The following is a 15944-nucleotide window of genomic DNA, read 5'->3' as shown; positions in this document are numbered from 1 at the left end:
TCCCCAAATGTTTCACTGACTCTCCAATTGACATTTGTTTACATGACTCTTAATACACTTCAAACTCCCAACCCCACACCCAGACACAAACCCCCAAATGTCCATAATAATAGCATCCCCTCAACCCCCCACTGGTTTGGAAGAAGTAAAGCTGATGTGCACATGCTTCTATCACACACACACGTAATGTGTGGACAGAGGAGATGAAGAGCTCCAGGAACCCTGTGAGGGGTGAAAATTAAGTCTGTATTGCTTTCACGAGGCCATGCCTCTGGGCAGGGAAAAAAACCTGGTGCGTTAGCGATGTGATTGTCAAAAAGCACGGGGGCTCAGAGTCTCTCAGTCAGCTTTGGCAGATATGAAGATTCACTTTTACTCATAATTGAAAATGTTCACGTTTTTGCATGAATCATAGATTTGTAGAAAATACAAAAAGTACAAATACATATCCTGCAAGTTTCTTATCAACGCGGCGGGGACTGGCCTGACACACTTACTTTCTGATGTTCTTGAAGTTTAGAACTTGCTTGGTTGTAGGACAGTTTCCAACACATAATGGCATGCTATACCAACATGTGAGTGAAAAATGTAACTTACAGGAATAGCTCTTTCTCTTTGAGGATCGATACCACCACTAGACTAAATGACACTAATAAGCATGTTGTAGCTTGTTTGTTTAATCTGTACATTAGCTGAAGTGTAAAAACAAGTTGTAGTTTTACAGGGTTTGATGTGCTGGACTATTTCTTGGTCGGATGCAGTGACTTCCTGAAATTATGTCATCACCCTGAAGTTGCCAGGCAATGAGAGGAGAAGCCGGGCTCTATAACATGTTAATTAGTGAGCTTTTGAGCCACTAATGCTCTAGTTTCATATTTGGCACACATGAAATGAAAGTGACATTGAGCCTCTCATCTAACCCTCGGAAAGAAAGCAAATGAGCATATTTCCCAAAATGTCAAACTATTGAACAGCTGATCATCGCCTTCATTACCTAATAGTTTTTGTTGATCCAAAGATCAAGCAAGCCATCTAGCAAGAATCCCTTGTGTGAAGCTAACCGTACAATTGTGTTGTCTTTACCCCTAGATAGAAATAACCGTGTCATATATTGTTTTTCTAGACTAAGCCGCATGCATTTCTTGTGTTGACAGCAGTGTTGAGCAGTGGTAATAATGTCATAGCATGTGGCAGTAGCTGCGACACTCCGTGTTTCCATCCTTGCACTATTGTTATACTGTATCAGCGGGCCGTCCTTTGTTTCCCCAAGCAGGGTTAGATTAATGCACTGTACCCTTTTATTCAGTGTTATACAAAAGAAAAGTCTGTCGCTGGATCCACTGGGAGCTCTGATGGTTACACTTCTACAGAACAGATGACAACAGCCTTTCATCACAGCTAATGCTTGCTTTTGCTTGTTAACCACAGCGCAATCATTGCTCAGACTTGTGCACCGCCATGCACACACACACACACACAGTCATAAATGTGCCCTCACACATGCTCCATTCATATGAACTGTGCATATTAAAATGCAAGCACACGCATGCTATATACGGTATATACTGTATGGTGGCTTGACTCAAAGAATGTTGAGGCATGCTGAGATCTGAGTGTGTATGAGTGTGTGGTTGTAGGATGGGAGCCGGGATCCGTGAGCAGGCATCCACAGCTCCTCTCTCTCTCTCTACCCCTCTCTCACTCTGCAGCTCTGCATCCTTCTCATCTCCCATTGTGCAACTCAACTCATCCCCCCAGAAACACCTTTAGTTCACTCAGTCTGTCTCACACAATAGACGAATATAGAAAAGAAGAGAAATTAAAAAAAAACTTAGTTTTTTTTTTTTTTTTTGGGGGGGGGGGGTTAGAGCGCAGTTGTGCTCCCCAGCCTGCAGTCACTTGTAATTTAAGGAAAATGGGAGTTTTTGTGTATTATTTATGCTGAGCCTACCAGTATAGGTTTAATTGAAAAAGAATGTTTCATGAATGTGACCCCCTTCCCCCAAACACACATTCATTCATTTGGTGTAATAACTCACTAGATCCAAGGACGTCTGATGGCAAAATTGAGGGAGGCTGTGAAGGGTTTTTGGTGGCAGCTGGTGTGGAAGGAGGAAGTGAAAACGTATCTGCAGCCGACATGTAAATAGAATGGGTTTTTCTTTTCGTGCCAAAAGAAGAATCATATATCAATCACGATCTACTTAAGGTTTTTGTTTAATTGGTTGCTTGGTTGAAACAGACAGAGCACACTGCAAAATACTGTGCTCTAATATTATAATCAGAGAGACAAGTTGTGATGACTCGCTGTATCTTACATTATAAAATAGCATGGTTTGACATGCTGTCTTCTTCCCCCTCTGCCAGACAATGACATGGAGGTTACAGAGGAGCAGCTGAAGGGAGGTGAGTGACAGAATATTTCATGGTTTCCTTTTCACCTGAACACCTCCATTAAAGCACACAGAGGCTGAGTGAGTGGCGTAGCTTCAACTGGTGACAGCGATTTGCTAGGTTTTATGCAGCAGATGAAATTGAATGTTTATTCATTTGGTGACAAGTTGAATCCCAGGCCTGACACATCGCAGTTAAAAATACTTCATGTCAGGTGCATTACATTACTAGAGCTTATATCCACAGCTAATTCCCAACACCATTCTGTTCATCCGGCTTACGGGCACAATGCCTTCAGACCACCTTAAGCGAGTGACAAAAAAACAGCAGAGCAACATCCCTCCGCAGCATGCGCCAGGCGATGGCACAAACACAACTGTCAGCGCATAATGCTTTTATCACCGCGCCATCTTGGCACACGGCCTGAAACTCCCAGATACTGCTTATCGGGATAAACTATTGACATTTGTCTGTGCAATGATGTCCTACATAAGAGATGGCTTGAACAGAAAGCCACGTGGAAGTGTGTATATTGTTTGAATAGCAGGAACAATGGGTCCAATTGACCTGTGAAGTTTTTCTCATTTGTAGGCAAAAGAAATACATTTTTATGAAATATACTGCCTCTAGCAGTTTTCTCCAAGGTACAGTAGGTCTGAGAAAGCACATGATGGCAAGTTTTCTTTATGAGTATGAGGGGATTCAGAGCAGGGGCTTGCCAGATCTAATGGCGCTGTCCCTCGAAGACATCATAGTGCACGTGCAACCAACTAAGCAAAGAGCAATGTTAGTTTTACTGTCTGTCAAAGGAAGTGTTCAGATTACTGTAGATGTAGAACCCAGGGTGCTATCAAAATGTTTTTTCTCCTAAAGTTACCCCCATGATTTGCCAATTACACGCATCTGTGTTTTCAATGAGATTCCATTTTGGGTGAACATAAAAGGGCTGTTTTATAAGTGCACTGTAAAATGTGATATTCCAGAGTAAAACAATGTGCAAGTAATGGCTAAATCATAAAGACTTGGATGAGAGGAAGTGCATTTGAGTTTGTCGTATTTGTTGGTGCCTGAGCGCTTACGTTGTTTTCTGTCGTGTTCCTTTTTACACTGCATACTCTATAACAACATAGCACCAGACCATATCAAGCCAACTGAAATAACCCCTGATAATTCCTAGCTCTGTTGTATCATCATGCCAGCTCTGCCCCGGTCCAGTTTGGACTTGTTTGATGGGCCTCTGCACCAGTGCCAAGGACTGGCCTTTTATTGTGCTCCATCAGCCAGAGCTTGAATCGGTGCAGGCTGGAGCCTATTCAAAGGTTCGAATGACTGCCATTCTCACAGGGAATGGTGCTTTTGTCTCACACTGCGATCTGGAGTTAGTCACAAAGCCTCACATTCCTTCTTCTCTTCAGTCCCACAGGAGTATTTTTTTTTGTCTGGCAGGTATAAAACAAAACAGTGTAAAAGGCTGTGAGTTCTCCCACAGGGTCTTGTAGTGTGGTCAGCCGAAGCAGGATAGCCAAGTTAGAATAATCAGTGCTCCGATGAGTTCGGCTTGCCAAAAGTCTTTAACTCACACCATCTCTCATCTAACAGTTCCAATTGACAAGATGTCACGCCCTTCGCATCCTGATGGTGTTGGGGGATAACGACATGTCACTCCCCCGTCTGTAAATCACCATTTATTCTTGTATATTTATAGATGATACACCTCCATCTACGAAATCCACGACCAAGGAAGAAAGTGAAGACGGTAACAGACGTAAGCATATTTGTGTGTGTGTGTGTGTGTGTGTGTGTGTGTGTGTGTGTGTGTGTGTGTGTGTGTGTGTCTGTGTGTGTCTCTGTTTCTTTTTTATTCTAATTTTAATAATCATAACTATGTTTTGGACATACCAAGTGTCATGACTAGTAAAGGAAACATTGATATGATAATCATTTGTTTTGTGTGTTTGGAGTAATGGAGTGTTCTTCGTCGGTTAACTCTTGCTCTCTGGTGCCAAGTTCCTCTTTGGGGAAATGAATACAAGATGAAGCGTGGTCTTTTTTAAAAGAATGTTTTCTTTGAGGCAAACTTATTTAAGAAGCCATTATCTGGCTATTCTGCCGTTTCAGCCGTTTCAGCCCCTTTGGATGTGTAATATTGAAACAGTTATAGGCTTCTCCGATACGATGGACCAAAGATAATTAGATTCTTACACTGGAGGGTGTTAGTAGGCAATTAAAATCGTACACCATCCATTTGTCTTCAAGCCTTAAGGTTGCAGGGAATTTTTGAAGATAGCAGTCATGGTTGTTTTCTTTGGGGAAGCGGGTTCTCGGCTGATTGTGAGGAGCTGGACTAGATAGCGCAGACACTTCAAGGACGTCAATACATTCTGTGTTGTTAAACAATTCACAATAAGTCATTTCTCCCTGCCTATTCAGCATACCTTTCCCTAATCCACAGCAGTAATTCAATATGATTCACAAATTCAATCAACAGCATTAGGAGGGCATAAGTATTTTGTAATAATCTTTATAAATCCTAATTTATCAGGCCCGGCAGCTTAATAGTAACTAATCCATTCACAAAAGGCCTTGGCACAGCTTTCTAGCATGGGAACACTCAGTCCTTGACACAACCTCTCTCACAGGAAAGGAATGAAAGGATTTTGTACTGCCTGCACTGCAAAGGTTAGGTCTGGTTCGATGTAGCACATAGCAAGGATTAATCATAGAAAACACTCAGATGTCAAGATAGCACAGAGCAAAGGAAATGCGAGCTGCAAAAAGAGACTGTCAGCTATGTGAAACAGACATTACAAGATGCTTGAGAGTCCTCTGTTCTCCTGTGTTTTAAGAAAGACACACTGTATTTCACCATCTTGTCTATAGAGCCAGCAAAGCAGGTCACCTATTTGGTATCGTCAATATGTGGAGCACTTTTTAGAATAAATTACACTGCAGCACACAGTTAGTGGAGTGTGTCTGTCAATATGGTTCAGTGCGATCCATCACATCCATCACACTCCTCAGGGGATTCACTCTTCTCAGTCCACGGGTCAGATATGAGGGGGATTCAGCCACGGCACTGATGAAGAGAAAGCATTAAGGCTTTTTGTTGTTCCATGAAGAATACACTGGTTAGTGGGCTGAAGGTAATTACTGGGCTGCTCTGTCCCACACACTGCTACAACTGCAACTTTGCACGAGCAAAATGCTTCTTTAGTCTCAGTGGACTGAAGGAAGGAAACAGTGAAAAGCACATAATTAACACAAACAACCAACTGTAAAGCCTTATTATGAACATCAGACAAAATCAAAACACGTCTCACATTATTTTTTATATTACTGTGTATTATGTGTTTTTTAGATTTATTTGTTGTTATTCTATTCTCTAAGCGTTGGTTTACTATTCATTGCTTTTATCACATTGTTTTTTGTGATCTTTTCTAAGCACTTATGTCTCATAAATCTCTAATGAATGTCCTACTTTCATGAGACATTTCAAATTTAAAGTGCTCTATAAATTAAGTTCTAATTATATTTACTTTAGGACCAGCACAACAGGGGAGTTGTTCAGATTTAAGAAACAGTATTACAACTCTTTTTCAAAAGCAGCAAACACACGATCCCTCGTCATCTACAAATAACCCCTGAGGTGTATTTGCAAAAAAGGATCACAGATTAACTGTGTGTGTATGAAGAGCTATGTTGTGATGTAATCCACATGAAACATAGGCACAGCATGCAGATGCTGCGAGCTATAGAAAGAAGAAAAGACAGAGTGGGGAAGGGTGGGTGAGACACAGAGGGGAACGCTGGAACAGAGGTCCAGGGCGGAGTATTACCTTTTTAGAGCATACCTGGGTTGGCAAACAGCCCCACAGTGTCTATTATTTGATATCAGATTGGTATTAGTGAGATTAGTGGATGTCACAGGGCACGGTAAAATGTGAACATTGAGCCAGAAATCAATGCCTGGCTGGGTCTGTTTGCCTGGCATGAGTGAGCCTTCTGGGAAATACCCGAGGAAGAGAGGGGGAGATGGTGAGAGATGGCACAGAGCGTGGATGGACATGCAGATTAATAACACTATGTGTGGACAGACAGTGAGCCTCTCCATGGGATGCCATCTTTTACACCGTGGCACCCTGTGGAGCAACGCTCATAAATACACTTGCACGTTGCTCACACACACCCACACCCACATTTTACATGCAAGAGGTCTTTGAATAATAGCTGTTGGTGATCTCAGAGCCCTTTTTCCTTTACACATGTCTCGTGAATTTTTCAAGTTTCTTTTTTGTCCTTTACTCTAGTTGGCTTAATGGATGCAATGGGAGATAGAGATAGAGCATAGCTGGGGTATGTAAATGTGTTAACATTTCTGATCATTTTGAAAGGGAGATACTGATAAGAGAGTACTGCGTTTACTTCCTTGGAAGTATCGTCCGTAGTTGATATTAACGGTCATGCAAGTAGGACACACAGGGAAGGTTGCATATCAGCATCTAAATAGTTTATGCTCTTCTGATACTGTACTCCTGAATCTGATGTTGACATGAATAAATAATTTAAGTGTGTGACGCTAACATTTTATTCAAGAAAGCACTACAGCGTTGTCGGTCATTCAACAACAAGTGCAGGCGAGTGCCTAAAATTGCCTTTTAGTCGCCATATTTTTGAAAGTGTAAATCATGGGAGTATTGACACTGAGGTGTGGACTTTGGCTGGAGCCCTTCTGTATGAAGTATGTTCGACCCTGACTCACAGTAAAGACACTCAGTGAGTATTGGGGAGGAAAGCTGTGACAATGCTGCCACCTGCTGTCAGGAGCACATGAGTGAGCGGCCTGGTGGAGGTGCTGGTTGGGTTGTTACTTTGTGAGAGAGACAATGTTCTAATCAAACTTATCTGGGAGCCATTATAAATCACATCTGCCCTACATACACTCTTTTTGTTGTCTCGATTGTGTGTGTATGTTGTGTGTTTATACACAATCTGTCCCTTAGCTTCCTTTATCACAAATTGAATACTGTTCCATTCAATACACCAAATACAAATGATCAAATAACAGGGAGGAAATTACATTCAGCCTTTTGTCGTATCTGATATATTGTTGCTTGGGATCACTTTAGACGGATACAACAGCCATGCATGATTTTTAAATGTAGAAGAAAGGTTTAGGATGACCTCATGGCCAGAGAGGCATTCATCTTAACCTGCTTTTCCCAGTGAAGTATTCTTTTCAGACCCCTGTCTGTGGCTCCATCTCAAAATGCCAGTCATGATTAATAGAAAGGATTGCCATCTACTGTGTGTCACCAGCATTCTGTGTGATGGACAGAGGCACTCAAAACATGCAGCACTGGTAGAACTGGCCTTTTCCCCATTTAATAGAGGCTGGCATTTTTATTGTTCTGAGTGCTGGGCAAAATTGCATAGATATGAAAAACTGGTTTCTCTCTACAGCTTGTTAAAAAAGCAATTATAGAAGCTGCACAATAGCCATTGTAGAGCATGTTCCCTTATTGGTGTCATGGCTTTCATTTACTCAATTTGTCCCAAATGTCATTGGTTTATGTGTGTGTCTGTGTGTGTGTAAGAATGTTTGAGAGCAAGAAAAGGGGTGAGGAGGGTGTGGGGTAACAGATATAATGCAGGGATTAGTTTTTTTTTATGTCACTACTGACATCGGCCTTTTGTGCATACAGTGGACACATGTTGCCATGGTGTTGTACAGTAGGTAGATAGATGTCTGTATGCAGCCTACAGTATGTGTCATTCTCCAGTGAAGTGTAGAATGCAGAAACCTCATGGACTTCACTAAAACGATGAAACATAATACTTTTTAGTATCATGTTTCATAGTGTCATCGTGATGCTATTCACTATTCTTTAGTGTTATAGTGATACTATATTTTAGCCATGGTGCCTTGAATTTTAATTTATCCAATACTTAAAAAAACAAACACTAAACAACAACTGAAGTTTAAAGCTGGCTATGTCAAAGACTAGCAAAGCTAACAAATTAACTTTTATATTTTGAATAATGACTTGTTATTAGGAAGTTCAGCAGAAGGTTTCCTTACAATAATCTAGAACATGGACAGAAAACCAAGTGACACTCCTCTATTTTAAAACACATTGTGAAAGTGAGGCTAGAGAAACAGGAGGTAACTGTTTTAAAAGGTGATGCCAGTTCTCACAAGATGAATCACTTGCCTTAAGATGAACAGTTTGTGATCATTTGCATGACTGGTAGCTTTGTTATCTAAATTTGAACAACTGGCATTATTCCAATGCATGCTTGTGCTTGGCTGATGATTCCTTTCCCTCTATTTTCAGGTAAAGAGGAAATAGGGGATGAAGACAAGGGTGATGATGGTAATGTAGCTCTACGGACCATTAACACATGTTCTGAGCCCCTCGGCTCTACCAGTGCTTCTTCATGTCATTTGTCATCAAAAATTGAATTTTCTATTCGCTCCAGTTCAGTCCTCCCATCCCGTGTGCCACCACTCCAACTTTTCTTATCACAGAAGCTTGGAACAAAGAAATCCCTCAATTATGCATGGTTTTAGAAGTGACATTCTTTTTTGCACTTAATTTATGCATGTCTTTGTGGTTCTGTTGCTCTCATACTGCAGAACAAAGACAAAACTACACAAAGAGATGGAATGAAAAGGCTGTTTGAGGTGATATTGAAAGCCAAGTCAATTCAACTCCAGGCACTGAACTTAAATGTTTTCTGTTCCAGCTGCTGTGGGAAATGAAGACGTAGACATGGCGAGTCAAAACCCAGGTATAGTACAGTCACAAGCTGAGGCTCCAGCACAGACTGGGGTGTGATTATGTGTTTTTGTCGGTGTAAAGATTGACATTATACCATACACATCACTCGCTGAAAGGGAAGGAGCACACATTAATCTAACGCTTATCTTTGGGAGGATATGGGAATTGTACGAGCTGACCGACGTGCAGCTCATGGTTTTCACTTCAGCTAAGGGTTTGGTTAAAGATCTAACCTGATAAGTATGGTTAGCAGCAGAGGCATAACTACTATTCAAAGCTCTAAATGCATCTCTACAGGCTGGATGAACACACCCCGAGACTCTGATGTGTTTTGTTGTGCTGACAGCGAGAGCCTTAAGTGAATTGAGTGTGTGTGTGTGTGTGTGTGTGTTTGTTTGTGAGCAAACATGTGTGAGTTACACAGAGGCCACCATTAACGTTGCGCTAGAACCATTTCTCTTTCTCCGAATATCCTCTGAGCTGCTGGTATATAATTAAGATTCTGCATTTGCATATTGGCAGTGAGCAGCGCCTCGCCTCTCTTCTGTTTTTGTTTTATTCAAATCCCATCCCATTGACAAAGATTTGACAGATAGAGCATCTCTGAACATGAATTTTGTAGATATTCTATGAGAGAGTTATAGCAAATGCAGCCCTGGGATGCTATTCAAAATCTGCGATATGTAATTACTTTCTCATGAGACACAAACAGAGAGGAAGGAGCCAGGAGGAGCAAAGATATTCAGTTTTAAACAACACCTGCAGACTAATTCAGCCAAAAATACAGCAGTGGCATCATCATTCTGTGTGTGTGTGTGTGTGTGTGTGTGTGTGTGTGTGTGTGTGTGTGTGTGTGTGTGTGTGTGTGTGTGTGTGTGTGTGTGTGTGTGCGCGCGCACGCACGCACGCACGCATGTGTATTGCAGGTGAATACCAGAGACCACAGATCAATATGTTATTCAATAATGTGGTCTTTGTTACTTTGTAAAATATATCCTTTGCACTCAGACGTTTATTAGCACATTTATTTACCTTAAGTACTCTGTTCCTTCACATTTTGTTTTGTATTACTCCTTTACATGCAAATGTTGTTCTTTATCTATTAGTAAAATGCATGTTTTATTTATTATACCTTTTAAATATGCAGGTAATCTCATTGAGACACAGGGTCTCATTCTCAAGAGAGACCTGGTAAAGACACAGCAGCAGTACAACACATAGTGGACATTTATACAGAGACAAAAATACAACACAAATCATAAGTTATATGAGCTCTGAGTGATATGCATGCCAAATAGGTAGTTTAAAACTATTATAAAGATTGAGAGCGGACCCTGACAGAAGTTCTTCTTCCCAGAGTTCTTAGACGTAGTTTAAAATCACATATTTTAACTTTTCCTTCAAACATTAGAAACCACACCCTAGCAAATACTAGCAAACAAGCACCTAGTGACGCCCTTATAACACAAACCATCACATACTTTATATCTTGGATTACTGTTAGTTGGCTGTCTTAGAAATCTGCAAGCTCTTTCTCTTGAGAAAATGTTTGTTTTTTACTTCTTTCCTTTCAACCCTGTGCTCTTCAAACTGGAATAGAGCAACCTCTGGGTGTGAAACTGTTTCTGAGAGATTTCCATCAGCAGTCATGATGTATGGGCTTGTTTTCTGCCATGTGTTACAGGATTTATTGTGAAGGCTTTGATTCCCTTTGCCTGAATTAATCCTTCAAAATGTACTTCTTTTTACATTTCAATGTTTGTGCGCCTCCAGATGAAAATTTGGAAAACGAGGAACCAAGTCAAGAAAAGGATAAAGATGAAAATGAATACCAAGACAAAGAGGAAGATATAGGAATTGACAACAAGGAAGAGAAAGATGAAGCCAAAGGCATCGACAACGAGAAAGATGAAGACAAAGGTATATAGTTAAGGGCGCATGTGTTTGTTTCTATTCTTTTACATCAAAAACGTTGTGGTACTTGAGTTATCAGTCATAAATATTCATACCAATTTGAAAAGGTTCAGGTGATGATGTGATTCCCTGATAGCAACTGTTTTTATCACTGCATGCAGCAAAATGTCCAGGGGGCACTGAGGCAGACGGATATGAATAAGTCAGTTCAATGCATGAAACCGTGATGGCCTGAATGATGACATAGCCAAATGGAAACATAGATGTTTACATGTTTGGTTTACCAGCAGTCTAAAATTACACCATTGGGAGATGGGACACTACAAATGCACAATAATTTTTTATTTCTTGCTCTCAGTGGTTGAGTTTATGCAAATTCATCTCTAGAATAAGCAGAACCAAGTGGAGAGGAAATGGTTCAAATTGCGTGCAGTGTTGCACACTGGACTTACAATATTCTATCACTGGAGCCTCATACTGTAGTACTCACACTAACCATAGTAACAAATACACACTTAAAGCTGATCTCACTGAGGACATGGCACGTCAAGCTTCTTTTTGCAGACACGTGGGTGCGATCTCCTGTAAAAACACTGACGTGTGAATGTGTAGCGTAACAAACATGAGAGCTTTGCTTCCTTTTTCCAGCAGAGGAAGAGCAGCCTGCCGAGAAGGCAGAAGATGACGACACAGCAAAGTCCACTGTGGAGATGGAAGGTAAGATCGGATTTGCCTGGATTTGATTTCCTATGATTTGATTTGACCTGATGGAGAGTCTGACTGGCTGACTTTTTATCAATGTGATTTTACAATCCAGTCTGTTTGTATTTGTATACTTGTGTATTGAATTAGCATGGCCAGCGTTGTTTTTGTTTTGTGCCGTTTGTCAAACTAGTTTTCCCCTGGAATCAATCTCAGCCGGTCTAAGATCTACTTCACCCATATAACATCACTTTGTACAGGAAGTGTAGGCATTGCAGGGGGCCTCAGGAGGTATAACACATCTCTGGAAGCCTCAATGGAGGTACTGAGATCAGTCAATCACATCAGATATAAAATATATTTGTTTTAAATGATATAGAAATAAGACTGACTATCATAGCTGTAAGGATTTGGCATTGCTCTCTCATTGGCAGAAGGAGGCTGGCAATGTTAATATTTTTCTATCGTTAACAAATCATTAGGAAAGTGTATTGTGTGTATCCAACGCTTAAACAGCTTATTCCTCTGCGCTATAGACTTCCATTGTTCAATAACAAAAACCCATCAATGAGCCAAACCATTGCACTGGGTGACCTGGGCCTTTATGAACATTAGCACTGCAGTTGGTTCAGAGTCAATTCCACACACACCAACATGCTGTTGTAATAATCACTAGTGTATTAATCAACGGCTGAAAATAGTCCTCAACAAATCCACTATTTACTCCTGTTTGAGTGACATTTGTTTAAAAGCTCAGCTAAGCACTAAGAGCTCAACTGTTTAAGGAAAAAAGACAGGGTAGAGAAGTCAGAAAGTATTGAGAGAAAGTCTTACTTTGTTGGTTTTGGTCTTTTTGACAATAAGAAAAATATTATCAACTTTAAATCATTTTGTATTGTACAGCTCTATGCATCTCTCTCTGTTTTAGCCAAGTTGCTTTATTCAGCCACTCCAACACATTTTCACCCCAATGTGCCAAATACAACAGCTTGGTGGCACTAAGCTTAACTATGACGCTCTACGTACCCCTATAGCGTCAGTTTTCGGACATGGCAGGCACGGCACAACAAGTTGTGCTTATTATATGCAGTGTCTTTTCAAGATAAACTTGCGCCTTCACAGGAATTTAGGTTTAGGCAACAAAACCACTTAGTTAAACCACTTAGAAAAGAGCGGGGTTGACGTTAACTTGACTGACTAATGACTCAAATGATTAGCAACTCAGCACGCGACTCACGACACTAGCGACTGACGTGACAATTTAGTTTTGCACGAGACAAGAACAGCTGTCTCCTGGGTGAAAGTCCTGTGTTTGTTTCACTCGCCCACCCTGTGTGAACTACCTTTCTTTTTATATCACATCAGTATCTCTGAGCAATAAAGACGCGGCTGTGTTTACATTGGAGTTAGTTGCAAGCCTGTTGCATCACTACACTCGCCAAAGAGGGCCTCCGGTGTCAGACGCTGAGGAACATTGGCCATTGGTATTTGACGCATTGGGAGGGAAAATGGTTTAGCCAATCCAGTTGAGCTCCATGATAAGGCCAGCCATTTTGTTTGGATCAAACAACTCTTTCTTCTCATTTATGTTCGTTAGTTGACCACATGGGATAATCTATCTTTATTTATCCTCTGCTTTCTCTGGCTCACATTGTCACTGATTGAGGGCATTGTCTGGAGAAGTTGAGGGTTAGATTGTTGAGCCCCAGCCACTCCTCTCCCACCACTGCACTAACACAAAGGTCTCAGTCACTCCCTCACCTCCATTTCACTTTCTCTTTGACTGACATTCAATTAATTTAGGTTGGGAGTGAACATTCCAGATAGATCCATCTGAGATAGCCTTCTCCATCCTCTCTGAAAAGCCATTGGAATACGTCCCACAAACACTACAAGCTTTCCATCACTGGAAAGCTTCACTTCAGCCTGTTGATTGTGTCTTGCCTGAGCTCGCCAGTGTCTGTCACTGTCTAGGGTTGCCATGGGCCGGGTACTGTGTGGTGGCACTGTCAACCAGTAAACAGTGGTGTCATTCTTGATTGCAGGCAGATTGCATTTTGTATAGAGGAGCAGAGTGCAGACTCGAACTGTCTCACAGCCCAGCTTAGCCACGCGTAACCAGCTATTCACAGGACGAGACCAAATGATTCCCGAGCCAATACCCTTTATTAAAAATAATAACTGTAATCAGGCTGCCTGCTCATGGCCATAGAGGTTAAATCTGCTTCACTGAAAGGAGTAATAAAATGCCTCATAATGGTGGGAGGAATGCCTAATGAATCAAACAATTTGAGAACAGCTGAATATTAGGTTGCTTCACACACATATGCATACACCTAACTATGAGTCATTAGTGTGTGTCTGTCTTTTACATTAAGTCTTACCTATTGTATCCTTAAATATATTACCTTATGTGTTTTTGACATTGTCGTATATTCACAATAACCAAGTAGTAATGCAAGCACAAATATCTCAGAGATGGTGATGTGTGTTTTCTTCTCACATACCCTGTTGGCTGTCTGATGTTGTGTTTAGACAGAAACAAAAGAGGAGCTTAACTTGATTGCAGGCAAGATAGAAAATTGTTAAAGGAACGCTTCACACACAAAAGACCAATTCAATTACTCACCCTGTGTTGCCTTGAATTCTTGAAGAAAACGTTGTTTTTCTAGCATGCCTCAAGGGTGAGTCAAAAAACAGAGAAAAGTCTTGCTATTGAATAACTATTTAAAACACTTCAGACTCACAAGTGTTTTGAATGGAAAGGTTTTAGCATAGATGCATGTGTTTGGGAAGCAGTGAGCATACGACTGGAAAAATGAGACTTGGATTTCTATTTGTTGATTATCTGTTCTCTGTGGAGGCAAGTTAATAACTCAAAGTAACATTGGGTGAGTTATTGACATACAAATGGTCATTTTGTGGATGAAGTATTTGTTTAAGCTTTGTACGTTTCTGAAAGAAGTTCATACCATTGAGCCAAATCTCGCCAATCAAATGGACAAATATTGCAGCAGCCTTATTTCCATTTGCTGCACTTATGTCTTATTTTGTTAAAAAGTTAAGATATGAGGATCCACTGATGAATTATTTTTCCATTTCCCTTCCAACTCGCTAACAGTGGACATAAAGAAAGATGCCTCTTTGATCCTATAGAACAGTACATGCTTTGGAATATGCTGTTAGGTTATTTGTTCAGTTGAGTGCATTGATTCATAATATCTACAATGCTGTAGCTGACATCAAACCAGCTATACTGCACCTGTGACTGTGGATGCATTTGATTTCAAAATTCCCAGCTTGATACTTTCTGGTCGTTTGACCTTTTGATCATGGCGTATCAGTGAAGCCTCCAGTATGACAATGTTCACAGTCTACGTGTTAGTGATCCCACGTTGAAGGATGTGTTATAGACAGACAGACATGTCGCTACGGCGTTCTCAAATACCATCCTTTAAATCCACACATTTATATCCGCATGCTCCAAGTTGTCGGCAGTGTCTGTTGACAACCAGCTGTTCTCACATAGCTCAATATTGCACGCATGGAAGTGTTTATCACAGCTATGCATCTCAGTCTCAGCTCAGTCGCACTAAATAGTACAAAGCTTTGTGTTTTATTCATTTTCACTCTCGTCATCATTAAACCTTGTTAATGAAAAGATCTATTCAGTCCACACACATTCCCTTGTATTAGATAAAGATGTAGGATACTGCACAGGTAATTTGCTAATGTCTTAACAGTTCATATTACCAAACTATGCCATGTGTTGTTTACATTGCTGGTCTTTTTGTATGAATATGCAGTCGTGTTTAAGCATTTAGTTCTTTCTCTCTACAAATTACTCAGTTTAATGCGATATTATAAGCAACTAAGAACCATAAGATCCAAACAGTATGTAACAAATATTTTATTCTAGGGGTTTAAGTGCTCTATAATATCTGTGAGGAGTGGAGATATAAGGAGGCAGGCGAAGCAGAGATTTTGTATTTTTAATCAGGCTCCACAATATGAATCACAGGCTATGTGTTAGATATCTCCCTGAACAGGCAATACGATTCTCAGTCTGATATCTGGGATTCTATAAAGACTCCCAAAATTGAATGACAATACAAGCAGCCTTTATTTATGAATATTCATAACACACTTTAA

The 15944-nt window shown here is 40.6% G+C and overlaps 1 protein-coding gene across 3 annotated transcripts in view; it reads left to right on the top strand.

Moving 5' to 3' along the window:
- Nucleotides 1-15944, top strand: part of macrod2 (mono-ADP ribosylhydrolase 2) — a 383002-nt gene that overhangs the window by 353331 nt on the left and 13727 nt on the right. The window contains exons 10-15 of one of the 3 annotated variants that reach the window (XM_068724930.1): nucleotides 2368-2406; nucleotides 4100-4159; nucleotides 8730-8768; nucleotides 9142-9186; nucleotides 10950-11096; nucleotides 11742-11807. In XM_068724930.1, coding sequence (XP_068581031.1) covers nucleotides 2368-2406; nucleotides 4100-4159; nucleotides 8730-8768; nucleotides 9142-9186; nucleotides 10950-11096; nucleotides 11742-11807 — 396 coding nt within the window. Of the gene's footprint in view, nucleotides 1-2367; nucleotides 2407-4099; nucleotides 4160-8729; nucleotides 8769-9141; nucleotides 9187-10949; nucleotides 11097-11738; nucleotides 11808-15944 lie in introns of all 3 variants that reach the window. The other 2 variants (XM_068724931.1, XM_068724929.1) reach the window with 2 other exon arrangements.

Source organism: Cebidichthys violaceus, unplaced genomic scaffold, assembly GCF_023349555.1.
Source record: "Cebidichthys violaceus isolate CVI_PGR_0920_01 unplaced genomic scaffold, fCebVio1.0.p SCAF_10, whole genome shotgun sequence".
In the NCBI taxonomy this organism is placed as follows: Eukaryota; Metazoa; Chordata; class Actinopteri; order Perciformes; family Stichaeidae; genus Cebidichthys; species Cebidichthys violaceus.
Note: the sequence above shows the minus strand (reverse complement) of the source record. Positions and strands in the feature narration are given on the sequence as shown.